The sequence below is a fragment of the Poecile atricapillus genome, chromosome 25 (assembly GCF_030490865.1).
Source record: "Poecile atricapillus isolate bPoeAtr1 chromosome 25, bPoeAtr1.hap1, whole genome shotgun sequence".
NCBI classification, from domain to species: domain Eukaryota; kingdom Metazoa; phylum Chordata; class Aves; order Passeriformes; family Paridae; genus Poecile; species Poecile atricapillus.
This window is the reverse complement of record NC_081273.1, coordinates 4,552,513-4,579,316: the sequence shown is the minus strand read 5'-3', so window position 1 is coordinate 4,579,316 and position 26,804 is coordinate 4,552,513. Positions and strand designations below refer to the sequence as shown.

Genomic DNA, 26,804 nt, shown 5'->3' with positions numbered 1-26,804 from the left:
TCTTGCTCCCTGTTAATGTTGCATCCATATGTAATTTCAAAGAAGAAGAACTGTAAGTCCATCTGGATTTTATTCTGGTTTCTCTCCCTGGGGATACACCTCCCGCTCCCACAATTTGCCTTTGGTTTGCTCGCAGACTTAGTGGTGGAATTCAGGCCAAAACAGGTCATTGGTTTGGATCAGTTCAATAAACTTATGTAAGTTTTTACACAAAAACCCCCGGTGTCCTGAGCTTTGCACTTTTGTCTTCCCTGAAGCAAAAATGTTCCCTGTTGTCACCCCAAAGATGTGAGTGAAAACTGCCAGGATTTTTTTGTCCTGCTGATGGTTTTGTTGTGTGTCCCTGAGCTTGGGCACAGCCACAGGTGCCACCTGTCAAAAGGAGGAGTCACAGAGCTGGAAGATCTGTTCCTCTTCTGGACTGTGTTTCCCTGTGTCTGGGACTCATCCCCACCTCCAGGTGAGGAATAAAGCTCAAGCTTGCTCTCTCTCTCTTCAGGGACTGGCCTTGGGGTTAAAACAAATTCACTCTCAGGCCCTGCACCAAATGGCCCTGGGGGAGGCAGGAGGAGGGAGATGCCCCTCTGGATGGGGAAACAGCTTCTGGGCAAATCCCTTGCCAGGGCATCTTCCAGGGGCTGTTCCTTGGGATAGGAGCGAGACAAGGCACTGCCTGTGGCTGCTGTGCCGAGGTCAGGCAGCCACAGAAGCCCTTGTGGCATCTTTGAATGTTTGTTTTACCTTGAGGTAAGGCACGGGAGGAAGTTTCCTGCTAGAATAATTTAGGGAAAACAAAAAAGAAAAAATATTTGGTTGTTCAGCTCTGATGTGTTCAGCACTGCATGATGGGAACATCCCCTGCCAAAAGAAGAGAGGCTGGAAGACAAAGTCTTCCCCAAAGAGACAGTGAGACCTAATCAAACTTCATCAGTGTTCACTTGCCCAGGACAAACAGGACCAGAATATTAAACTGACAAAGGAGCAGAAGGAAACCTATTTTCACCAGTTTTCTCTGTGTTACAGAACAGAACGAGGAGAGTAAATTGATTTTCCTGGAGCTGGTTGTGTTTAAAATGTATGGGAAGGAAGGGAAGAGCCGGGGTACAGGCTAGAAGTAATCTGCCCCTGGAATATCAGTCAGTGCTGATATCCCCCTGCCCTCCTAAAATAGTTCTGTTGGCTTAGAAAAGGGTAAAAATAAATTTAAAAATGAAAGAATCCTGCTAGCAAGGCCATGCTTGGAGGGATGGAAGGAAAGCAAATTCTGGGATTTGCTGTGGAGGCAGCGAGGTGCCCTGATGTGCTAAAAGAGACTGCTGAGGTAAGAGAAAGCTTTTTGGTGAAAACTTGCTGAACACACTGCCAGGACCACACAAGGGAAAAAAAATTGGGCTTCTTGTTGGGCTACTGGCATTCCTGTCTCCTTTCTTCCTGACAAAGGGTGGAGGACAAGAGGAATTAAGACCTCCTAGCAGGGAAAACAGGGAATAAAAGTCCCCCACCCAAAATATCAGGGGAAAATCAGCCAAGCTGGGGCTGTTTTTCCAATGCTGGGGTTGGAGCAGTGCCTGTCTGACCTGAGCCTTGCTGCAGGCTGAAAAATCAGCTCTAACATGGCTCTGCTGGTGGATCCTTCACCCCTGGGCTGTGTTTCAGCTCTCCCTCTCATCCAATGTGGATATGAACCAGCTGAAATCTTTTTGGGGGTACAGATTGGACTCAAATGCAGAGCTGTGGTCAGCCCAGATGCCAGAGGCAGGGAGAATCCCTGTGGAAACTGCAGCTGTACCAGTGAAAATGGTAACGCTCACAGCAGTCCCCCAGTGAAGCTCCCCACCAGCAGCAGTCCTTGCAGAGGGGATGGGACAGCAAGGAAACCTTCTCTGGGCTGGACTGGGTGAGATTTTCCTTTTCCACCTGTAAAAGCAGGACTTGGATGGCAAAGCAACTCCATTGAGACTTCAGGGCAGTGCCTTTGAACGGCGCTTTAAGCCTAGCACTGTTTAATGCTAATCCTGTAACTTTATATAGATGGGCTCTTTTTTTCCCCCTTTACACAAAGGAGGAAGGGGCTCAATTCTTCTGAGGGTTGGGTTTTCTGTTCCCTGAGCAGCAGAGCTGCGAGCCCAGCTCCGTCTCTCTGGCATTTCCATCTGAATCCACCTGAAGGGGGTGAGCTTCTGGGGAAGAAAGAGGCTTCTCTCCCTCTCCAGGCCAGAATCTGATCTCCAGATTAGCCTGCTGCTTATCAGTAGAGGAACAACAGTTGTGATTGCAACTCAACACTGCTCCAGCCCTGGAAGAGCATTGAGGAAAACGGAGTTTTCAATTGGGAGAGCAAAGGACTGAGCCATCGTTTCAGTCATCAGCAATAATTGGCACGGGAGGACGGGCATGCATTCTCCATTGACATAGGATTTTGCCCTGCTCCACCAAGACTGGTCTAAAATTTCAGACTTGATTGCTCCTCTAGCCTATGAAACAGGTTGGTGATTTTTTCTTCCATACCTAAAAAATGTGTAGTTTTGGATGGGATGTGTTCAGTAGTGTGCTCTTTGCTGTCTGTCCTGTTTTGCTCTTGTCCTCTCACTGGTCACTTTCTGCTAACGAGACTCAGATTTACAATCTATCCAAAATTCTGTCACTCTCACCTTTCCAAGGCAGGGAATGTGCTGAAACTTTTCCTTGGGGAAATGAACCTTTCCCCACGGGGAATGTGGTTGTGTTGATGTGAGTGAACTTTCCCTCTGCTTGTTCCCAACTCTCTGAGGAAGGGGAGTCAGGTGGGAGTGATGTGGGATAAATGATGGGATGTTCCCCCTGTAACCCTGTGCTCTGTGTCATTAGAAGGAGCTGGATCTGTTGATCCACATTTCCCATAGAAACAGATCCATGGGGAGAACACAAAGAGAATTCAGGGTTTTTAGGGAGATTTTTAAAGCTGGGAAGGTGGGGAGGCTGCTGTTGATACCCAGGCTGTCCAGAACACACAGAGTTGCTGTGGGAAGTTCCCACATCCCTTCCCATCACTCTGAGACCTTCCTGGGAGCTCTCCCTGAGCCATGCCCGTGCAGAACGAGCGCAATCAACGGGTGAAGGAATCAAAGCAGGTGTTTGAGCAATATTTTCTATTGGATTAATAACGAGTAACAAATTGCATTAGGCACAGAAGGAATTAGAGCTGACACAGGATTTCACTTTCATTTTGTATCTGTGCTCTCTGTCTCTGGTTTATTCCTGTACAGGGAGCTGCCCAGCTGTGTAAATGTTTGTGCTCCTTCCACGCTCATCCAAGCCCCTGGGTGATGGTTGTGGTGGCAGCCAGGGCAGAGGAATAGCTGGAGCCCCTGGGAGCACATCACAGCTCTGCTCCCCCTGGGGTCAGCCAGGAGTGGCCATCCCTGCACCAAGCAGATCAGGAATTGCTCCTGAATGCTCAGGAGAATGAGGAGCCCAGGGAGAGCTGTGGCTGTTCACAGCTTCCAAACATGAAATCAGCTCTTTCAGGTGTTTCTGGGCTTCCTTTGGCAGTGGTTTGCTGTTACTGCCATGCAATTCTCCTCACTCCTGTCCTACCTGGGATTCAGGGCTGCCTGGCAGGTGAGGGACCTCCAGCTCTGAAACATCCACAGGCAGCTTCAGGAATCACCTTGAGGATGTGTTTTCCTACCAATGTGATGCATGGCTGGCTCTGTCTCCTTCCTTTAGGATGAACAAGAGATCCTTTCTGGGAGCCTGGGTGGCCCTTTTGGTGATAACAGCACGGCAGCGAGGTGAGTATCTCCCAGCAGGAAAACATTCCCCAGCTGGGCTGTGCCCAGAGACCCCAGAGGGCTTGGGAAACACCCCAGAGGGCTTGGGAAACACCCCAGAGGGCTTGGGAAACACCCCAGAAGGCTTGGGAAACACCCCCAGCTCCTTGGCTGGAGCAAGAACAACCAGGGTGAACTGAGTGTTTCCCCTGGGGAGGGAGGGACTGAGAATCCTAAGGGGTGCTTGTGTTTATAATTTATAAGGCTGTGTGTGCACCTGGAGCATTCCAGGGGAAGCAGGAGTTTGGAAAATTCCTGTGTTAGGGCTGCTGAGCAGGTATGGTAATGTGGCACTTGTAGAGCTAAAGAAGAATTGAGGAATGTCTGCTGAGCCTCCTGTTTAAAAAAGGAACTAAATCCTTGTCTTGCAGCTGTGCCTTGGCTGTGATAACTCATCAGGTGTGTAACAGCTATGAAATGATTTATTTTACTGCCTGCCAGGAGGAATTTTGCTGTGGCACTTTGGATATGTCTGTGGAGACAGGGGTATGGCTTGGACACCATCAATGCCACCTCCCTTTATGTCCAGCAGGGCACTCAGGGCACAAAAACATCTCAGGAAAGCAGGATGCCAATGGGTTAGGCCAGATTTCCCCTTATCTCCCTTTTCTAGGGAAATGTGGAGCCTGTGAAGGCTCGGTCAGTGACTCCTTAATGCCCAGCATGGAACATCCTCAGGGTGGGGCATCAGGGAGAGCCCTTTCTGTGTCCATGGGAACACAAAGCAACCCAGCCTCAGCTGCAGGGCCCAGGAAATGAAATCATGTCCAGAATCCAGGTGAACAGAGCCAGGATTGTTCCAAGGCCGGGGGCTCTGTCATCCCAGATTGAATGTCGTGAGGCTTTCCTACATCAAAGAGGGGAGAAGGGGGAGGCAAACCCAGAAAAATCCCCTTTTGCTCTGTGAGGAGCTGGCTGGAGGAACAGGACATGAAATGACAGCACAAGTCTGGCAGTGGCTGGAGCAAGAAGGGAAGTGTGCCCTGGGGTCTGAAGTGGCTGCCTCAAGCTGATGGATTTTAGGCTGGTAAAAAAGCAGCCGGCTGAAATGTGTCAAAACCATCTTCTGAGGTACTTCTGGGAGAGACAATTACGTTTACTGGCATTGCCTTTTAGCAGGAAACTGGGAAATGTCGGAGCAGTGGTGACCCCTCAGGCTGTCAGGAGCCCTGGCAGGGGAGGAACAGGCAGGAGGAAGGTGGGCACTGCCAGAACGTGGCTCTGGGGGTTGGAATTGGTGCTGCTTGTTCCCCTGAGCACCTCACCGTGTGGAACAGCCAGTCCTGCCCATCCTGGAGCAGGGCATGGAGCTGCTGTCCTGGTGTGAAGCCAGGACTCAGGGGCTCTGATTTGGTCACAGTCCCAGGGGAGGAAAAACTGCAGCTGTGGTGAATCCTGTGGTTATTTTGCTGTGCCCTGACTAACCTGGATGATGCTTTTTCTCTTGAGCAGTTCCACAGCCAGCAGCTCTGCCCTGGCTTCAGGCACTCTTTGGCTGCAGATGTTGGGGTTTGGTGCTGTTTTCTGTGGCCTCTCTGAAATCAGGACTGTCCTGGCTCTTCTCCCTCTCCTTCCAGCTCACACCATGGCAAGCCTGTATCCATTCTGGCAGAACGACACCAAAACCCCCAAAGTCGATGATGGGAGCTCACCTGAAATCAAGATCTCTGTGCCATTCATCTTTTTTGGAGTCCCATACAGAAGCATTTATGTAAGTGGAGAAAGCAGATCTTCCCTTCATCCTTTTCCTTGCCATTATTGGCTGCATTTTAAACATGCTCTGCCTGTCATCAGGAATTGGAAGATTTATTAGCAGCTACCTGACAAGTTCTTAGATTTCATGAACTGATAGGTTTTATGATTAAGAAAGTCAAAGGTATATTTAATGGGATAATGTTCATAGGAAAGGAATCTAAAAGGCAATAAATTTTCTTTGTGGGTGATTAAATGGCACAGCAGAGCGAAGGGCTTGACACGAGGGACATTATTCCTGCTCCATGACAAGAAACAAGAACATGCAGGACCTGCAGGGGGGAAAAGGGCCCCAGACAAGGACAGGCTGCTGCTGCTCCCAGGTGATGGCACAGCAAAATCCTGGCTAGGGGACACCAGGGCTGGGCTGAGAGGAGTCACCTGAGCTCACCTAAACCTTAGGCAGGGCCTAAGTCAGTCTGACTGTGCCACATCCCGCATTTTGTGGCCTCTGTGGGATCAGACGAGAGGCAAAGACTCATCTGTTCTCCAGCTCGTGTTTGTGCACAGCAGCACTGGGAAGGCAGAATCCCATTCCAAACCCTTGTGTGACGGGGGATTCCAGCTTCCAGGGCAGCAGTGCCATTTGCTGCCCATTCTATGCAAAAATGTTGTTTTGGGGAGCATCTTCAGCAGACTCTGGGGAGGTCGAGGTGGCACCTCCCTGCTCTTGGGGAGCCCCAGGATCTGTCACAGATGACAAAGCAGTTTTTTCTCATGCAGCCACCTGTGTCACCATCATCCACATCCCTGCAGAGCTGGAAATTACTCCCAAATACTCCCAATACTCCCAAAGCTGGGTATTCCCAGGAGCCTGAGGCAGTGTCTCAGTAGATTTGGCTGCCATCCTGCTCTGATGGGTGCCTCTCCTGTAGAACCCTATTTTGAAGACTTTTCAGGGTTTTGTCCTGCTTTTGGGGCTTCCTGCCCCAGCTCTTGGCCACCATGGGTAGGATGAAGCGGGATCTCTGCCCAGGAGGTCGTGCTGCTCACCCTCTGTCTGTGTATAACCCCAAATCCTCTCTCCCCGCATTTCCTGACAAACCAGCAGCCCTGTGCCGATTTATTCTGCCAAACCACCTCTGCTCAGCCAAAGTGGGGGTCTCCACGCAGGTCAACAACAACGGCGTGATCTCCTTCAACGCCCTGGTGAGCCAGTTCACGCCGGAGGCCTTCCCGCTGACCGACGGCCGCGCCTTCGTGGCGCCCTTCTGGGCAGACGTGCACAACGGCATCCGCGGGGAGATCTACTACCGGGAGAGCACGGAGCCAGAGCTGCTCCGCAGAGCCTCCCGGGACATCCGCAGGCACTTCAGGGACATGGCCTCCTTCTCTGCCCTCTGGCTCTTCATTGTCACCTGGGAGGAGGTGACCTTCTACGGGGGGAGCAGCACGACGCCGGTGAGTGGCTTCTCGTGGGCGTGTTTTGTGTCTTGTGCCATCATCTGGGTGTAAAATGGAGCGAGACTCTTGGTGTTCCTGCTGCCCAGGTCCCTTCTGGGCAGAGGAGAACCATGGGCTTTCATTCTCTCCCCTGGGAGCCTGTAGGCTTTCATTCTCTCCCCTCGCTCCCTGCTTTAAATGCTCCAGGGAAAGCATCACCTCCTCAGGGTTTGTAGGATCTAAGCAAGGCTCTGACACCAATTAGGACTTTCTGGCTTGATCATAATGCATTTTTTGCATACAAATTCAGATGTTTCTGATGGCAGCTCCCTGCCTGCATGGGAGATTGATCACGCTGATCAGAGTCACACTAATGACTTGTGACATAAATGTGTGAGCTGTATCTCACAGGAGGGGGATGGCAGTGGGATGTTTGTCAGGGCCTGGACAGCTTTTAAATATCTGCTGAATTTGTGAGCTGTGACTGCAGCTGATGTCGGGAGGTCCGTGCTGGACTGCTGGTAGGGCCTGTGGGTTCTTCACCTTGGGGTGAAGAATCAGAGTCATTTGGACTGGAAAACATCACCACATCCCACCCCCTGCCATGGGCAGGAACACCTTCCTCTAGACCAGGTTCTCCCAAACCTCATCCAACCCATTCTGGGATAGCAAGTGAGGGATCCCAGCTATTGTCTGGACTGCCCAGCATTAGCCTGTGTGCCACGAGTGCCAAACCCCAGCTTCTCCTGTCTCGAAGAGCTGGCTCTGATAAACAGTTCAGCTCTTTTCCATTTGTTAGAGAAGCTTGAGGTTTGATGAATATTTTTTGCCAGTCCTGGCAGCACTTGCAGAAAAACCCCACATATATATTTATACATATATATATATTTGCAGACAGCAAGCAATATAGAGATTCATGTATTGCCTAAAGAATTACATTTGCAACACAATGCAATTTATTTTGCTATAGAGGAGCCTTCCTGCTCAGCAGCAGCCAGGGCTCAGGGTTGGCACAAGGAACAGCACCGTACAACTAAAGCAGGAATTTCATCGCAATGCAGAAAAGCTGCAGAAAATTTGGGAATGTGGCCTCGGGAATGCTGCAGGTGCTGCCTGGAGATGTCACCTGAGAAAATTCATTTTCTGAGGGCCTTGGCTGGACAGAGAAGGTGCTCCATGGCCTCTTCAAAGAGGGGCATTTTGGGGGTTGATGGAAGTGTTCTTCGTGAGGAGAGCCAGGTGTAAGATTCACCTCCTGCCACCCTCCCAGAGGCTCCTGAGCAGAGCAGGGTTTGTTGCTGTGTGGAAAAGCTGTTGTGGCACTCTCCAAGTGCCACTGCCTTTATGTGTGACGTGTTTGTGATCTCCCAGCGCAGCAAAAGGCTTGGCAAAGGTGAGCAAGAGGAAAGCAGGAGTAGGAGAAAGAATCCCAGGGAAAGGGTGAGGAGTGGAAGTGGTTCTGCTTCAGCTGCCTGCCCCGCTTGCCCTGCTGTGAACTGTGCCATTTGCAGCTGCTGAGAGGCAGCTCTGCCCACTCCTCTCTCTCCTGACAGCTCCCAGAGCTGCTTCGCCTCCGTGTTGGAGAGCTCTCCTGGCAGGGCCTCGTTTCCTTGGAAGTGACATCCCCTGTGGCGTGCAGGCAGCCAGAGCAGCCCTGGGCTCTGCTCTGGGCCATCCTCAGAGCCAGTGGGTTTGCTCCAAGGGGATGGAACGTGGTGCAAAGTGACCCCCCAGCCCTCCCCTTCCTCCAGCAGCCACCATCAGGACTCAGGGCTCCTGGCAGGATAAGCCCTGGTGCTTCCCAGTGGGAGATGGTTCCATCCCAGGGCTTTCCCAGTCACCTGGGAGTTGTTCCTGTGGCTGTGGTTTCCTCCCCGCTGTGCAGTGCCCAGGTAGCCAGGCTCCAAGTGTTGCTCTGGATTAATTAAAAGACAGGCAGCCCACACTTTGTGCCCTGCTCAAATCCTGCTTGCTCAGAGGCAGGAGGAGCTGCTCTCCTGGCACGGTCCCAGGGCAGGGATGGGAAGGACAGGAAAGTGCAGGGGGCTGGGAGAAGTGACGGACTGAGTTCCCAGTGACGAGCTCTGCTGCTGGATCTGCAGGGATAGAGGGAATATCTCAAGGGAAGGAGCTCCTTCTGTCTTTCTGCACTGCCCTAAAAGGGAAGATGGGCTTTTCCCACCTGGATCCTGGCTGGAATGTGCCTGGAGTTTGTGGGGCTGGAAATGCAGAGTCATTTCAAGTGAAAGGAAGAACAGGAGCAGAGGATTTAGCAGGTAGGGAGGGGATTTGGCAGCCAGCAAAATGCAGGGTGTACATGGCTGGTTTGGATGTAATCCACCCTCGGCAGCGTTGTAGGATATGAATGTGGAAGGGAACCGGGAAAGATAATGCAGGAATCCAGCTAAGACAGGGTAATGGGAGATAACAGATCACAACCACCCAAATCCTGCCTGCTGCTCCTTCCCCATGAGCTTACTCATGCTGCCATCTATTGGTGTTCCCTTGGATCAGAGATGGTCTTCACATGCTCCCAGCTGGAGGAAGGAGCAGGAATGGGAGCTGCTGGAGCTGTGGCAGCAAGAACAAATGTATTTCGTGTCTCATTCCACTTCTGCTCCTCACTGTGAGGCTCACCTGGGCCTCAGTGTGGCAGAAGGGCAGGAGAAAAGCAGTATGACCCGTGGTTTTCCACAGGTGAACACGTTCCAGGCTGTCCTGATCACAGATGGGGTGTCATCCTTTGCCTTATTTAACTACCATGAAATCAGCTGGACCACGGGCACAGCCAGCGGAGGGGATCCCCTCACTGGTCTCGGCGGGGTGATGGCTCAGGTGAGGCTCCTGCTCCCGTATCCCCATCCCTGTTGAGCTCTTGGATGACTGCCTATGGCTTCTCCAAGGTATCCATGCTTGCTGAGTCCCTCAGCATCCCCAGCTCTGGCCTTGCACTCAACTGCTGGGCACGGTGGGATGAGCACTCCAAAATTTGGTGGTGGCAGCAGTGCCACAGTCAGTCCCTCTGCCTGAGGAACGGGATGTTCCTGCATAAGGAATGTAGGAATCCTGCATCCCCACATTGCTTCCTCACTTTATCTCTCCCTACATTGTACCCCCACTTTATTTTCAATTCACACACCCTTAGATCTATATGTGCATATATATGTATCTGTACAAACATAAAGCTGTGAATACACATCCCTTCTGCTTGTAGTGCCTGTTTAGCTTTTCATTCAACACAGACTACCTGAAAACAGAAATTTAGACTACCTGAAAACAGGAATTGACTACCTGAAAACAGAAATCTCCAGAAAGAACTGCTAAAACTAAAGAAGATGCACTCAGGGTGGAACAGAGAAGTGAGGAAATGCAGCATGGATTTCCTATTGCCAAGAAGGGTGATGGAATTTGCTCTCTCTCTGGTTTAGGCTGGCTTCAATGGTGGAAACCTCACCAACTTTTTCAGCATCCCAGGCTCCAGAACACCAGACATTGTCAATATTGAGGAAACAACAAATGTAAACATCCCTGGGCGCTGGGCTTTCAGAATTGATGGCAGAGAAATAGACCCAGCCAACGGCTGCAGCCTGAGAGGTAAGGGAGAAATGGCATCTGAGGTGCAGTGTAGCAAAAGGTGATGCTGTTGGGGTGCTGCATGATCTGTGCTTTTGCCAGGGCATCTCCATGAGCTGCAGGGACAAGAGAGGGTTCAGCCCTTGCACATCTCTGGGTTCCTGCGATAATTGGTGGCAACAGGAAAGACCCAGAGACAGCAATTTCCTCCTGCCCATAAATTAGGGAAGCTGATCTTGTGGTGCCATTTCCCTTGTTTGTGCAGGAGGAACAGCAGGTTTTGCAGGCAGGACAAATGCCATGTGTCTGCAGCAGTTACAGAGTCTGTGCCTGTCACTGACAGCACGGGGCCATAAAGGGATTAATCGATGCACACACTGGCTGCACAGGGACTCTGCTGCTGAAAGATTATTGCACTTCCATTTGACAAATAAAACTGTCAGGAGCACCCACTGTGCTCCAGCAGTCTTTCCAGCAAGAGAGGATTGTCGTTTGCAGACAGACACCGGAGACATGTGGCTCCTTTATGTCCTAGTTTAGGACTACTGAAGCTTCATCAGATTCCAAGGCTCTTGCAGCTCCAGCAGAGTTTTGGGTCCAGCTGCTCCAGCATTTTCCAGCTGCTGACCCCAGGAAGGAAGGCTGGACTTGGCAGAGAAGCTGGAAACAAGTCTCAGCTCTGCAGGTGACAAGAGGAGGGCGAGTAGATCCCACCACTGGATTTGCATTTCACAGTGAATGGCTGATTGCCTTCCACGAGAGGAGATGCAGCACGAGGTGTTGGATCCAAATGACACCCCTTTCCCAAATTCCCCACACCAGGATGGCTGGAGCGTGGGCCTTGCCAAGAGGAGACATTTGTTGCAGGGAAGCAGAAAATAGCTTTTTTTTTTTTTTTTTTGTAGGAGGCAGGGAAGAGAACAAAAAGCTTAGGAGAGGTAACTCAGGCAGCGCACGGCAGAAGCCACGCGCCGGAGGAGTGTGAAAAATGGCCAGATGGAGGGGAGAGAAACTCTCATGGGGACTTGCCACCCTTGTTCTCCAGCCTTCTCCCTGCCTCCCCTGTCTCTCACCAGCCAAACCCTCTCCCTCTCTGCTGGTGTAACACGTCTGGGGCTGTGCGATCACTCAGCGCTCTGCTGGGGCTCCTGTGTGGGGTGGAAGTTCCTTATCAACAGCTCTTTGGTGTTGTAATTACTACGAGCTCCTCCTGAATGGGAGTAAATTGCTCCTGGGGCTGCTGATGACAGAGTGACTTTTTGACCAGCAGAGTTATGTGAGCAGGGGATCCATGGAAGTGCCAGCAAAGTGGGAGGATGGTACAAGTGGAACGAAAGTGCTGGAAACTGCCTCCAAATGGGGCTTTTCTGTCGGGAAAACAGCACAAATGCCTCTTGTGCCCTGCAATACTGGAGAAGAACGGGAATGGTGGGTGTCCAAAATGCGTGGAATAACCCTCAAGTTTTCCAGCCTGTGTGTTGCAGCACTGACCCCGGATTTGTGGCAGCACTGGCAGCATTCCAGGCACTCGTGGCGCGGGTAGGACTCGAAGAGGATGCACCACACGTTAGAAACTCAGCTTGGGATTTGCTGAGCAGCTCTTGCTGGGAGTTTTCACAAACAAAACAGCTGAGAAGCCCAGCAGCAGGACACGGTGGAGGTGTTTCCATCACAGGACCAGCAGACACCCCCGAGGGTGCACTCAGAGCGTGTTTCTGTTTCAAGAAGTGATGTAGCGTGGGTTTTCCCCTTTCTGTCTTTCTAGGACAGTTTCTCCGTCAAGGGGAGATCTTTTGGGACAACGCCAACTGCACCACCAAGTGCCGCTGCCTGGACTTCAACAATGAGATCCTCTGCCAGGACATGGCTTGTGGCCCCTTCGAGGCGTGTGAGACGAAGACCAAATTCTTCCAGTGCGTGCCGGTGGAGAGCAGCACCTGCGTGGTGTTCGGAGATCCACATTACCACACCTTCGACGGCTTCCTCTTTCACTTCCAGGGTTCCTGCTCCTACCTCCTCGCCAGGCAGTGCTGGCCAGGCTCCCAGCTGCCCTACTTCAACGTGGAGGCCAAGAATGAGAACCGAGGCGGCTCCTCCGTCTCCTGGCTGAGGGATATTTTTGTGGAGGTCTACTCGCACAAGATTGTTCTGCCCAGGGGCGGCTTTGGGAAGGCAAAGGTAAGAGCTCTGCTGGAAGGGGAGAACTTTCCAGCTCAGCTCCTCTGAGGTGGCAGCAGCACTGTGCCAGCAGCCTGGAGAGTGTGGGATGGGCACGAGTGACACCAAGTGCCTGTAGCTTACCAGTGGCTGTCCCTCTGTGCATGTCCCTAGCCCAAGACCCCACAGCAGGGCTGTCCTGTCTGTATCCCAGCACGAGGGCTCTGCTGTCCCACGGCGCTGGCTCAGCTGCTGGGTGTTGTCCCCGCAGGTGGACGACCTGGTGGTGTCCCTGCCCATCTCCTTGGAACTGGGTGCAATCAAGGTCTACCAAAGCGGCCTGTCCACTGCCCTGGAGACTGACTTTGGCCTGCTGGTGACCTACGATGGGCAGCACTACGCCTCCGTGTCCGTGCCGGGCTCCTACATCAACGCCACGTGCGGGCTGTGCGGCAATTACAACAAAGACCCCGAGGACGACGTCCTGCGCTCGGACGGGAGGGCGGCCACGTCCGTGCCGGAGCTGGGCGAGAGCTGGCAGGTGCCACACCCTGAGCGCAGGTGCTCCACGGGCTGCCTGGAGAACTGCAGCCTCTGCGACCCCGCCACCGAGGCGCTGTATTTCACCCCCGAGTACTGCGGCTTCATCAACAAGAGCGGGGGGCCCCTCTGGGAGTGTGGCGCTGTCGTGGATCCCACTGCCTTCATCCACAGCTGTGTCTACGACCTCTGCAGCGCCAAGGACAATGGCACCGGGCTGTGCCAGGCCATCCAGGCGTATGCCACCGTGTGCCAGGCCCTGGGCATCTCGGTGGGAGAGTGGAGGAGCCAGACGGGATGTGGTGAGTGTTTGGGAGGAGGGGAGCATTGCCAGGGGTTTGCCTGCGTGACAGGAGGGGGAGGAAATCTGCGGGAGGGAATTACTTGAAGTGGAGGGAGTTGGGAGAGAATTGGTTGGTCCCTCCTCTCTGTAGCATCACAGCCTTGCTCCAGCAAAAGTGTGGCACAGGTCAGGCATGAGGTGGGAGCTCCACATTGCTCTGGAGATCATCAGCTGCCACGAGTAGAGTTGGAGGCTGGTCTGGAATGGGGACTGGTTGATCAGTCCACCATCCTTAAATAGCTGTGGGTAGCTATGGGGGCTATTTTGAGGAAGCCCAGGACTGCCCAGAGAGGCCTGAGTGGGAAATGGAGGGGCCAATCCTACCACTGAGGGCTTTGTGGGTCCCAGTGTGTTGTCTCTGCTGTGGTCAGTGAGAGGGTGGCAGCTGACCCTGAGCTGTGCTGTAACACGGCCCTTCTGTTTGTCACAGCGGCGGCCGTGCAGTGCCCGGAGCTCGGCCAGTACTCGGTGTGTGCCAGCAGCTGCCCTGCCACCTGCTCCGACCTCACGGCCCCGCTGGCCTGCGCCTCCCCCTGCACCGAGGGCTGCGAGTGCCCCGAGGGCCACGTCCTCAGCGCCGACCGCTGCGTCCCCGTCCAGGCCTGCGGCTGTGACGTCAACGGCCGCTACTACACCACCGGGGAGTCCTTCTGGGCCTCACCAGACTGCACTGTGCAGTGCCACTGCCAGGCTGGCGGGGAGGCCAGGTGCTTCAACAGCACCTGCCCCGAGGGAGAGATCTGCACCATCGAGAACGGCTACCGGGGGTGCTACCCAAAGAGGGAGACCGTGTGTTTGGTGGGGCAGGACCAGGTGCTGCACACCTTTGATGGCATCACCTTCCCCTACCCGCTGGAACAGTCCTACACGCTGCTCAAGACCTGCCCAGAGAGGCCAGACTTCATCGAGGTGGACATCAGCCAGAAGAAGGCCGGCTCTGCTCCCAACGGGCCGCGCGTCCTGCGGGTCCAGGCGGCCGGCCAAGAGGTGAAGATTGGAGGCACCAGGCTGTCAGACATTAAGGTAAAGGTGCTGCCCAGGCACTGGGTGGGAGGTGGTGGCTCATGGTGTGATCCAGTGGAGAAGAGCTCGTGGGTCTGCGGCTGTGGACACCACAGGGACACTTTGAAGCATCTTGTGGAGGCCCTTTGGGTGCCTGTGAAGTTGTTGCTACAGCACTGCTCCTTCTGTTTGCTGAGGGGGCTTTCCTGCCTCCTCCTTCTCCTGTAACTTGCTTTTTTCCTAGAAGAAAAATTGCTTTTTGTGAGGCAAAAGCCAAAGGTACAGCTGTATGCCCTCACTGAGAGGAGCTCTGGGCCCTGGAGGGTGGGTCTGGGTCAGGAAGTGTTTAATGTGCACAGCATGGTTAGGCAAAGCCACATCACCCTCCCTGAAGCCTCTCCACCTTGTTCCTTGTAGGTGAATGGTTATGACGTGGAGCTGCCCTATTTCCACACCTCTGGGCGCCTGGAAATCTACCGGACTGACAACAGCACCGTGGTGGAGTCTGAGGGGCTCCTGGCCATCAGCTACTACGACTCCGGCCTCCTGGAGATCCGCCTCTCCACCTCCTACTTCAACTGCACCGCGGGCCTCTGCGGCTTCTTCAACGACAACGCCACCGACGAGTTCTGCCTGCCCAAGGGCAAGTTCACGGACAACCTGGAGCAGTTCCTGGAGAGCTGGACCACCTTCGACGAGATCTGCAACGGCGAGTGCGGGGACCTGCTCATGGCTTGCAACAATGACTCGGAGCTGCTCAAATCCTACAGGAGCCGCTCCAGCTGCGGCATCATCAACGACCCCACCAACAGCTCCTTCCTGGAGTGTCACAGCGTGGTCAATGTCTCGGCCTACTACAGGACGTGCCTCTTCCGCCTGTGCCAGAGCGGGGGCAACGTGTCGGAGCTGTGTGACTCGGTGGCGCGCTACGCCAGCGCCTGCAAGAACGCCGAGGTGGACATCGGCCAGTGGAGGAGCTACAGCTTCTGCCGTGAGTCCACCAAGGCTCTTCATCACCCAGGGTGGAGAGAAGGGAGTTTGGAACCCACCAAACCCAGGCAGTCTTTTTGTTGGGGATTTGTGGGCGTGCAGAGGTGGAAGAGCTTCTCGTGCTGGGTGCTGGAATGGCAGGCAGTAGTTTCTGGTGCCAGCAGAGACAGATTTCCCGGGGAAGCGGTTTCAAGGTGCCATTTCAGGAGGTAGCAGAAGTTTTATGGTGCACTGTAGGAGCGTTCCAGAGCTGCAGATGGTGTATGGCGGTGCTGTACGCCACCACCAGAGGATAATTTGAATAACACTGGTTTTTAGCTGCCGCTGTAAACTTGCCATGGATGGGAGAACATTCATAATTCAGAAGAGAATGTGAAAAATCCTGAGTGTGGAAGTAGATGGTGGGAAGGCTGTGCCTGTCTCTGCCTCAGAGGTTTCAGGGAGGTGTTTGTTTGGGAAATAACAGGAGGAGGTGATGTTTGGTACATGCCAGAACAGGGCTGAGATGTAAGGGGGGTGGTGGCTGAGGGGAGAAAGGGTTGCAAAGGGAATGGGATGAGCCAGTGGCCACAAGGTTTCCCCTTTTCCCCTGAACCCGTCACCCCCTGCTTTTTGCCTGTTCCTCACCCCGTGCTGTCAGAGCTGGGGGCTCAGGCTCTGTGTTTGCCAACCCTGCAGCTCTCTCCTGCCCGGAGAACAGCCACTTTGAGGAGTGCATGAGCTGCGTGGAGACCTGCGAGAGCCTGGCCTCGGGCCCCGTGTGCAGGGACACCTGCTCAGAGGGCTGCCAATGCGACGAGGGCTTCGCCCTGCGCGGCACCCGCTGCATCCCCCGCCGCGAGTGCGGCTGCAACTTCGAGGGCCGGCAGCTGGCCACCAACCAGACCTTCTGGATGGACATCTCCTGCCACTTCCTGTGCTACTGCAACGGCTCGGACAACAGCGTGTACTGCGAGAATGTGTCCTGCAAGGACGACGAGTATTGCCTGGAGGAGAACGGCCTCTACTACTGCCACGTCCGCACCGATGCCTCCTGCATCATCTCGGGCTATGGGCACTACCTGACTTTTGATGGCTACTCCTTCGACTTCCAGAGCAGCTGTGAGCTGGTGCTGTGCACCACCATCTCCCGGCCCAGGGTGGAGCGCTCGGACACGTTCCCAGCGTTCACTGTCACGGCCAAGAACGAGGACCGGGACACCTCTCTGGCCCTGTGGGTGAAGCAGGTCGAAGTGGAGGTCTTTAATTACAAGATCATCATCCACCGTGCCTACAAATACACCGTGCTGGTGAGTGCAGGGCTGTGAGGGCTGTGATTATTTCTGCAGGTGTGACTCTGAAAATCTGGAGCAAAACCCTAGACATGAGGCCTTATGGCATTCAAGGTTTTCTGGGGGTCAGGCCATGCTTGGACCTGTGCTGCCAGGCACAGTTTTTGGAGAGGATTTCTGGTTTTGCTGCCTTGTTTTGGGTGTGGAGGTGAGGTCAGCAGGGACCTTTCTCTGGGAATGCCGAGCCACCCTCATTTGTGTCCTTCTGTGGAAGCTCCCATCGTCATTCCCCCTCACGGCGTGCCTTGTTTCCTCCCTGCAGATCAACGACGAGCGTCTCTACCTTCCCCTGAAGCTGGGCCAGGGCAAAGTGAACATCTTCGCCTTCGGTTTCCACATCGTGGTGGAGACCGACTTTGGGCTGAAGGTGGTGTACGACTGGAAGACCTTCCTGTCTGTCACCATCCCACGGGCCTTCCAGAACCTCACCTACGGCCTCTGCGGCCGCTACAACGGCAACCCCGAGGACGACCTGGTGGCCGCGGGGGGGACACCGGCCACCAGCATCAGTGACTTTGTGCAGAGCTGGGCCAAGCGGGACGCCTTCTGCCGCGTGGGCTGTGGTGACCGCTGCCCGGCCTGCGGCAAGGTGGAAGGATTCTGGAAGCCCCAGCAGCTCTGCAGCCTGATCCCCAGCCAAAGCGGTGTCTTTGCCAAGTGTCACAGCAAGATCAACCCCGGATTCTTCTACAAGAACTGCCTCTTTGACACCTGCGTGGATGGGGGGGCCATGCAGACAGCCTGCAGCTGGCTGCAGAACTACGCCAGCACGTGCCAGACTCAGGGCATTGCTATCACTGGCTGGAGGAACTTCACCTCGTGCTGTAAGTGCCACCCTGCCTCCAGGTACTTCTTCTCCTGGGGTGCCAATGGCCTGGCCAGCCAATCCCTCCCACATTTGCTGGGACATTGTATTCTCTTGGAGTTGTCACAAACTGCATGTGGTACAGCAGGAGCAGGTATGGAAAAGGGGAAGCCTCAAGGACAGAAGGGACAGGGCTGGAAAATGGAAAGTCTCAAGGTCAGAAGGGACAGGGCTGGAAAATTGAAAGCCTCAAGCTCAGAAGGCATCAGCCATCCCCCACTGTTAACCAGGGATTATATCAGTCAGCCTCAATGCCAGCAGTGCGTGTTTGTTCTAATGAAGCTGCAGCCCCTTGTCAATAAGATGACGATGTGCTGTTCAATCAGGCTCCTGAGGATGGGCACTGCACGCAGCCAATCTGTCTGGCAAATCAGATGGGAAGTAATTGTCTCTGCTAACGAGACTGAAAATTAAATTTGTGTCGTTTTCCCTTCTAACAAGCAAGCTCATGGCTCAGGGGCCCTGTTCTCATGGGGTGGTGAGGCCACAGACTGGCACCATGCATGGCAGGTCTGAATCAGTCCCTGGTGGGGAGCCAGGTTGGTTGTGTCCACGGAGCTAATCTGTGTCTGTTTTGTCCCCTGCTCAGCTGTCAGCTGTCCCCCCAACAGCCACTACGAGAGCTGCGTGTCCCTGTGCCAGCCCCGATGTGCCGCCATCCGGCTGAAGAGCGACTGCAGCCACTACTGCGTGGAGGGCTGCCAGTGTGACCCCGGCTACGTCCTCAATGGCAAGAGCTGCATCCTGCCCCACAACTGTGGCTGCTACTCTGATGGCAAATACTATGAGGTGAGCAGCTCTTGGGGCCTGCTCCCTCCCTCTGGATGATATTTCTGGGCAGAGTTTGAGTGGTGATGACAGTCAGGATGGGCTGGTAGCAGGGCTAGAGAGGAGAGGGTGTGCTGCACAGGGAGTCTTTCTATCCAAAAAAACATCATGCAGTTGTTGGGAACAACTTGAATTGAATGTGAAATGTTGAATGTGAACTGGGTGTCAAGCACAAGAGGGAGCTGGTGGAGGTGGGATGGAGAGAAGTGTGGTGGCTGGGAAGACTCTTTGATGAGTGCCAAAGTCCAGTATTGTATGATCACACTGTGCCAGGTATTCACACATCATGGATGTAGTGTTTCACCATGAAATTTGCTTTCCTGTAGCTGCTGGATGTCACTGAGGAGTTTGAAGCAGCAGAGTGCTGTGCTGATAGCACTGCTCACATCATTGTGGGTTCTATTTTGTGCCAGTGAAGCTGTTCTGTGTACAGTGCCTTTGCCCCATGAGGCGCCATATCGGGGTACTGTCATCTGGGCTTCCTTGCAGATGGCTTGGTGGCTTGCAGAGCACAAGAAAGAGGCCAAGGGGGTATTGAGCACCGTGTTTTTGTGTGTGCACAAGAGGTGAGGGAGGTTGTGGTGGCAGTGAGTGTGGATAGCAGAGGTAGGTGCAAGCTGCCAGCGTCTTCTTTGCAGCTTTTCCTCTGCCTGTTTCCTGCTCTCGCTCATCGTGTGACAGAGGGCTGTAAACTTGTCCCAGCCATCCTCAGAGGCTGATGGGGCAGTTGGTGATGGGTCCCTCTTTCAGCCCAAGCAGCTCTTCTGGAGCGGGGACTGCACGCGGCGGTGCCGCTGCTTCCGGCGCAACCTGATCCAGTGCGACCCCCGGCACTGCAAGTCGGACGAGGAGTGCGCGCTGCGCAACGGCGTCCGCGGCTGCTTCAGCACCCGCAGCTCCTTCTGCCTGGCAGCCGGCGGCGGCGTCTTCCGCACCTTCGACGGCGCCTTCCTCCGCTTCCCCGCCAACTGCGCCTTCGTCCTCTCCACCATCTGCCAGAAGCTGCCCGACTTCTCCTTCCAGCTCATCATCAACTTCGACAAGTGGTCCTCGCCCAACCTCACCATCATCTCCCCCGTGTACTTCTACATCAACGAGGAGCAGATCCTCATCAGTGACAGGAACACTGTCAAGGTGAGGTCTCGTCAGGGGTGTCCTGCCCCTCCTGAGTGGGGCTGGGAGGGGATAGTGGAAGGCAGTCCAGGCTGCACAATGGTCTCCATGAGAGCCCCAGACTGCTGTCGATGTTTTCACAGCTGGGATAGCGGGAAGCAGGTGTGGGATCTTTTATGAGCGGCTCACACCCACCTCCATAGGCAGAGAATATGGGAGGGACGTCAGCTTCGTGTCCTTCTCTTGTGCCAGGTGAACGGAAGCCTCGTGAGCATCCCCTTCGTCACGGGGCTGTCCACTAAGATCTTCAGCCAGGAGGGCTTCCTGGTCATCGACTCCAGCCCCGACATCCAGATCCGCTACAACGGCTTCAACGTCATCAAGATCATCATTGGGGAGCGGCTGCAGAACAAAGTGTGCGGCCTCTGCGGCAACTTCAACGGCGACCGCACCGACGACTACGCCACGCTGCGGGGCAAGCCGGCCGTCAGCAGCGTGGTGCTGGCACAGAGCTGGAAAACCAACGGCATGCAGAAGAGGTGAGTGGACAGACAGCCCCTTCCCAGCAGGTGGGAGCGGGAATGGGAGCAGGGCTGGCCATGAAAGGAGCCCCCATGATGTGTACGGTGCCCACAGCTGCAACGAGCTGCAGTACTCGCAGTACGCCGCCTCCTGCGACAATGTCCAGATCCAGGAGCTGCAGAGTGACAGCTACTGCCTGAAGCTGACCGACATGAAAGGCTTCTTCCAGCCCTGCTACGGCCTCCTGGACCCGCTGCCCTTCTACGAGTCCTGCTTTCTGGATGGCTGCTACAACCACAAGAAGGTCCAGCTGTGCGGCTCTCTGGCTGCCTACGGAGAAGCCTGCCGGACCTTCGGCATCCTGGGCACCGACTGGATCGAGAAGGAGAATTGCTGTAAGAGAACTGGGGCTGCTCAGCTCGAGGGGAGCAGGAGATAGAAGTGGCTGCCCCCACGGTCTGAGGGTAAAGGTTGTGTTTGTGCTGTGTCTTGTGCTGTTTAGCAGGAGTGGTGGAAGATCCCTGTGTGGGCGCCGACTGCCCCAACCGCACCTGCGAGCTGGACAACGGCGGGGAGCTGTGTGGCTGCATCGAGCCCCCACCCTATGGGAACAGTGAGTCCTCTGCTCCTGGCCCTGTGGGAACAGTGAGTCCTCTGCTCCTGGCTGTGGGGTCAGTGCTCCACATTGGGCTATGATGCCACAGGGGCTTTGGAAAGGGACGTGCCAAGGGCCGTGACCTCTGCCAAGATGGGTTTCCCTGAGCATGCACAGCTCAGGAGGGGAGCAGAGAGCAGGGAACAGCTTTTCTGGGGTGCACATCATGGGCATCTCTGGCTTGGGAGCACTTTGAGCAGCAGGGATGTTGGATGGGCAGAGCATGGAGATGATCCCAGCCCATTTCTGGTGGTGGATGCAAGTTCCAAGGGGTCATTTGTGGTGATCTGGTGTCATCTTCTCCTCCAGCCACCCATGACATTATTGATGCGGAGGTGACCTGCAAGGCTGCCCAAATGGAGGTGTCCATTTCAAAGTGCAAGCTGTTCCAGCTGGGTTTTGAGCGTGAGGGCGTGCGGGTCAATGACCGCCACTGCCCTGGCATCGAGGGGGAGGACTTCATCTCCTTCCAGATCAACAACACCAAAGGCAACTGTGGCAACTTGGTGCAGGTGAGCAGGGACATGGGGCACACAGGGCTGGGAGTATGGGACAGTCCACTGCTGTCCAGCTCAACCTCAGGGCTGGGGCAGGTGATGCTTGGGAGGTGCTTTAATGGGCTGGGGGTCAGGAGAACACGGGAAGGTTTTGTAGAGTAAGGATACAATTCCAAGCCCACCATTCCACACCCTTTCTGGCCAGAGGTGGAGGGGCAGCAGGTCCCTTGTCACACAGCTCAATTAGAGGTGCTCATTAGGGGCAGGGAGGCGGGGACAGCTGGAATTAAGCAGTGCCCTGTGTTGCCTCTGCAGTCCAACAGCACTCACATAGTGTACAAGAACACGGTGTGGATCGAGAGTGCCAACAACACGGGCAACATCATCACCAGGGACAGGACCATCAACGTGGAGTTTTCCTGTGCCTATGAGCTGGACATCAAGATCTCCCTGGATTCAGTCGTGCGGCCGATGCTCAGGTATGAGCAGGGCCAATTAATTACCCAGATGGGTGAGGCAGTGCTGGCTCTGAAACAAGGCAATTTGGGGGTGCAAAACCTTTCCACCCACTGAGGCAGTATTTTTTTGTCATCGTTAGCGTGATTAACCTGACGGTGCCGACGCAGGAAGGGAGCTTCACCACCAAGATGGCCCTGTACAAGAACTCATCCTACAAGCACCCGTACCGGCAGGGCGAGGTGGTGCTCACCACCCGGGACGTGCTCTACGTGGGGGTCTTTGTGGTGGGGGCCGACTCCAACCACCTGATCCTGATGCTGAACAAGTGCTACGCCACCCCCTCGCGGGACAGCAACGACAAACTGCGCTACTTCATCATCGAGGGAGGGTGAGCCCCGTGAGCCCTGCTGGTTTTCGTGGTGTCTGTTGGTGCTGGAAGGGTGGTGTTGTCAGCTGGGACAAGGACCTTTTGGCCAGTGAGAAGGTTGATCAAAGTCTGGAAAGGGTGAGGAGCAGTGTTGCTAGAGCAGGAGTTAATTTGCTTGGTGTAGACATAGCCAGAAGCCCTGCGAGTGCAGAGAGAGGCACTTTCCTTGTGTGGGCAACACCTAACTGCAGGAGACAGGGGCACATGGATCATGGAACAGACATTTTGGGAAGTTGGAAATGCCAGAGGGAGGTGACAGAAGCAGGACTTGACACTCTTGTCCAGACAAACCATGGCAGGGTCTAAGCACCCCACTGTGGGACCGGGGGTGAGGGGCCGTATGGGGACAGGGACCCCTTTGAGGGAGGATCCCAGTCACAGGAGGGTGGTGCTGAGCATCAGTGCTTTGCACAGGTGCCAAAACATGAAGGACAACACCATTGGCATAGAGGAGAACGGGGTGTCCCTGACGTGTCGCTTCCACGTCACCGTCTTCAAGTTCATCGGGGACTACGACGAGGTTCACCTGCACTGCGCCGTCTCCCTCTGCGACTCCGAGAAATACTCCTGCAAAATCGTGAGTGGGGCGAGTGCAGAGGGAGGGGATGCTGGATTTTAAGGGCTCTCCCAGAGTGCAGTGAGCCCTGCTGAGGTGGCATCAGGGAGGTGACCAGAGATGTGGCCCTAGGGGAGAGATGGGAGTGTGTCCCTCTAGGCACAGGGAGGAGATGCTCTGTCATGGGCAGGTCACCTTGGGACCTGTGCTCTCTCAGCCTGGTTGCAGGGTCCCTTTGGGAGCTGGGACAGCTGGAGGGGCACAGAGGGGGCCTGGGCAGAGGCTGAGGGTGACAGAGGTGCTGTTTATCCCTGTTTATTTAATGCTTATTCTGTTTATAAACAGAACTGCCCTCAGCACACGAGGATGGCCAATGCCTTTGCAGAGGAGTCCAAGGAGCAGATCCTGTCAGTGGGGCCGATCAGGAGGAAGCGTAAGTGGGACCCCAGGGAAGGCTGCAGGATTTGTCTGCCATCCCAGCCTCAGGCAGCCAAGGACCAGGGGCTTGGGGTGTGGGAGAATGGCTCAGGTGTCCCCCTTTGCTGTCTGTGTCCAGGATCGGACTGGTGCGAGGACAACGGAGGCTGTGAGCAGATCTGCACGAGCCAGGCGGACGGGCCTTTGTGCAGCTGTGTGACAGGGACACTGCAAGGGGACGGCAAGAGCTGCAGGGGCAAGTACCGGGGTCAGGATGGGCACAGCAGGGGACTGCCACCCCCAGACTGAGGGGCTGTGGGCTGAGCAGCGTGGGGAAGGTGGCTGGGACGTGTGGTGTGTTGCAGACAGAAGGGGTGTGGGGGACAGGGAGCCAGATGTGCACTGTCCCTGTCACCTGAGGGATGTGAGGGCACTGCTGGCAGGCAGCTGTGAGGGAGGTGATGGTGCCTGCGTGGTACAGGGCAGGGTGGAGTAAATACCGTGGTCAGTCTGGGGGCAATGAGGTCGGGCATTTGGGTGGGCACCAGCCTGGCATGACCTGGGGGGGAGGCACCCACTGTGTGTGTGCTCCAGGGCCCCAGCTCACGTGGGTTTTGTGTTGGCAGCCTCCAGCTCTTCAGGGGAGCACCGTGCCCGAGTGACCCTCGTGATGGCAGCTCAGCTGTGGCTGTGGCTGCGCTCAGCTCCGCGGCACCTGACCTCGTAGGCGCGGCCCCGCCGCCCAGCCAAAAACTGTTCTCGCGTCAGCCGGAGTCTCTGTAGGGTAGGAGACAGCCCCCCAGCCCTGGCCACGCTGCTGCCCACCCGGCCACGCTGCCAGGAGACAAAGGGACATGACCTGGAGAGAGAGGGGACACGGACCTGGGTGTGAAGGTGACACGCAGCCGGCACAACAGCAGGACTGAGCAGGATGTTCACCAGCAGCGATGTGGGACTGGGGTTTGGGGTTTTTTTTACAGCTTTCCATTATTGATGTGGACTCAAAGAAGGGTTTTGCAGCCTTTTCCCCAGGCTGTCCCTTGTGGGGTGCACTGTGGGTGGTTCACACCTGTCGGTAGTGCGGGACAGGATGGAGCACGTGCTGTCCCCTCACGTGGACAGTTGCAGGTCTCCCCTGTCCTTGGGAGCTGCCACCAGGGTCTTTTGAGCTCACAGACTCACTCAGAGGTAGGTGTTGGGGCACAGGTCACGGCCAGAGCGGTGCATTGCCATCACTGGATGTTGTGACACCTTGGGACCGTGTCACCCTCTGACTCTCCGGAGCAGAGGTGGTGCTGAGGTTTGCTTCAGACAGCCAAACTCATCCATAGGGGTCTGGAAATCTTGGTGTTGTGCTGTGGTGGTGACAAGCTGGTGCCAATAATTGGAAAGAGGCGCTTTCTGGTGGGCAGGAGTGAGAGTCAGAGGAAAGAGGGATGAAACTCCCTGCCGTGTTTGCGTGGTGGGCAAGGGTCAGAGCAGGGTTGGGGTCTGTGGGCACAGGGCAGCCTTGGGGGCCTGGTGGAAGAGTGGGGAGCAGCCTTGGGGTGCTGGTGGGTGTGGGGGTGCTGTCTGTGTTGGTGTCTTGTCTTGTGTTTGTACTCTGTGAAACGGCTGCGTGGGAATAAAAAGTGTTGTAATCCTTCGTAAGCAGCGGGTCCTGTGTGATGGGGCAAGGACAGGGAGCAGCAGCAGGGCCTGGAAGGACACCAAGAGCCCCTGGGAGGGATGGACAGGGAGTTTTGGGCACAGTGGGGCTGGAGTGTGGGTCTGGGGAGGGACTGGGCTGGGATGTAGGGCAGATGGAGCAGAGATTTGGGTTCTGGGGCTGAAGGGAGCTGCTTCCCTTGCCTCAAGACAAAAGGTGAGTAGCAGGATGTCATGGACTCTGCTCTGCTTGTTCTCTGCCTCAGCTCCCCCTGTCCCTCTGTGCCCTCTGTGTGTGTGGGAGCTCTGAATTCTCTCCTTCACCTCTCTTTTCTCCCTGTGACTGCTTCTCCTGCCTCACTGTCCCCATCTCTGTGCCTCTTTGCTCTCCATTCCCAGCCTGTGCCTCTCCTGTCTGCCTCTGTCCTCACTCTGTCCTGTCTGTGCCTCTTTGCCACCCCTCTCCTGTCCCTGCTGTCACTGGGTGCAGTCCCCCTGCCTTTGGTCTGTTTGCTCTTTGTGCCCCTTTGCCCTCTCTCCCCACATTTGCTCTCTGCTTCTGTGCCCTCTGCACCTCCCTCTTTGCTCTGCAGTTCTCCCATCTCCAGTCTCTCTTTGCCTCCTGCCCTGGGCCATGTCTCTCACCCTTATTAATTAATTAAAGATTAATTAATGAGCTGCTGCAGGCTGGCAGCAGTGTGGGTGTGCTGTAGGAGCTGACTGGTGCCTGAGGGCCAGTCTTTGCACGCTGTGTGGGTGCTGTGGAGGGACACCCCGAGGATGGAGGGACACCTCGAGGATGGAGGGGCACCTCGAGGATGGAGGGACACCCCGAGGATGGAGGGACAGCCTGAGGATGGAGGGACACCCCGAGGATGGAGGGACACCCCGAGGATGGAGGGACACCCCGAGGATGGAGGGACACCTCGAGGATGGAGGGGCACCTCGAGGATGGAGGGCCAGCCTGAGGATGGAGGGACACCCCGAGGATGGAGGGACAGCCTGAGGATGGAGGGTCACCCCGAGGATGGAGGGACAGCCTGAGGATGGAGGGTCACCCCGAGGATGGAGGGTCACCCCGAAGACACTGACCACACCAATAACCACAACACTGACCCCAGCACTGACCCCAGCACTGACCACAGAACTGACCACAGCTTCATGGGCCTTTCACCAGTTTTGCACTGGAAGAGGAAGAGACCTGAACTCTCATCTCATTGCACCCCCCATGGGCAGGGACACCTTCCACTGTCCCAGGCTGCTCCAATCCAGACCCTGTGCCAGGGCCTGCCCACCCTCACAGGGAACAATTCCTTCCCCAAATCCCATCTAACTCTGCCAGCTTTATCCCTTTTGCTACTTGAAATCCAGACTAGTGTGTAAATGCTGTCAGGCCAATAAATTTGGTTTGAATTTTCAAAGAGTGTTGGTGTCTTTTAAATCCATCCAAAACCTGCAGCTTCAGAGGGTGAAGGTGTGGGGGGACACAGGGACACAACTTCAGCCAGAGCTGGAGAGCTCGGAGCTGCTCCAAATGCACACAAATTTCAAAGGGGGACCTCAAGCAAGCCCCAAAAAGATGCAAAGTAACCCCAAAGTGGGTGGAGAGAGCGAGTCTGACCTCAAGAAACTCCAGTGACGTATAATAACCTCAAAATTTAATTTTTTACCTAACATAACACCAAAGTGACCTAAAATAACTCCAAAATTACCTCAACTAACCCCAATTTTTTTCTGAACAGTGCAAGTTTGAACTCTAATAGCCCCCATGACCTAAGGTAACCCCAAATCTCAAGGTTTGACCTCTAGTAACACCACGATGACCTACAATAACCTCAAAATGACCTCAAGTGACCCGAAAAATGACCCAAAGTAACCCCAAAATTTTCTGTCGAGAGCGAGTTTGACCTCAAATTATCCAATAACCTTTAGTAA

General features: G+C 55.0%; 1 protein-coding gene and 1 long non-coding RNA gene across 10 annotated transcripts; one reads left to right on the top strand and one right to left on the bottom strand.

Annotated features, from left to right (window-relative positions):
* The first annotated feature begins 145 nt into the window (after nucleotides 1-145).
* On the top strand, nucleotides 146-25,758 carry TECTA (tectorin alpha). 9 transcript variants are annotated; one of them, XM_058857171.1, is made up of 25 exons: nucleotides 146-460; nucleotides 2,114-2,485; nucleotides 3,709-3,773; nucleotides 5,265-5,523; nucleotides 6,678-6,965; nucleotides 9,645-9,782; nucleotides 10,376-10,541; nucleotides 12,286-12,698; nucleotides 12,949-13,519; nucleotides 13,991-14,583; nucleotides 14,980-15,553; nucleotides 16,231-16,841; nucleotides 17,146-17,707; nucleotides 18,338-18,537; nucleotides 19,327-19,710; nucleotides 19,942-20,228; nucleotides 20,326-20,606; nucleotides 20,714-20,824; nucleotides 21,176-21,378; nucleotides 21,679-21,842; nucleotides 21,962-22,210; nucleotides 22,664-22,826; nucleotides 23,151-23,238; nucleotides 23,362-23,478; nucleotides 23,849-25,758. In XM_058857171.1, the coding sequence occupies exons 2-25, from the start codon at nucleotides 2,477-2,479 to the stop codon at nucleotides 23,947-23,949; spliced, it is 6,597 nt and encodes a 2,198-aa protein (XP_058713154.1). In that variant the 5' UTR covers nucleotides 146-460; nucleotides 2,114-2,476; the 3' UTR covers nucleotides 23,950-25,758. The 9 variants fall into 9 exon arrangements, 7 of the variants coding, with proteins under 7 accessions (XP_058713154.1, XP_058713153.1, XP_058713152.1 ...); XM_058857170.1 differs by having other exon boundaries at nucleotides 1,713-2,485; XM_058857169.1 differs by having other exon boundaries at nucleotides 146-1,897.
* On the bottom strand, nucleotides 25,544-26,130 carry LOC131588358 (uncharacterized). The gene is made up of 3 exons (XR_009279561.1): nucleotides 25,947-26,130; nucleotides 25,776-25,794; nucleotides 25,544-25,661 (listed from the first exon to the last, which is right to left on the bottom strand). It is a non-coding gene; the product is annotated as an uncharacterized LOC131588358 (long non-coding RNA).
* Nucleotides 26,131-26,804: the final 674 nt, after the last annotated feature.

Excerpts from the sequence above, each read along its gene's own strand:
- TECTA (XM_058857171.1), top strand. Across the intron at positions 20,825-21,175 it reads GCCCCCACCCTATGGGAACA|CCACCCATGACATTATTGAT; the intron begins GTGAGTCCTCTG and ends CTTCTCCTCCAG. Across the intron at positions 22,827-23,150 it reads AGAAATACTCCTGCAAAATC|AACTGCCCTCAGCACACGAG; the intron begins GTGAGTGGGGCG and ends GTTTATAAACAG.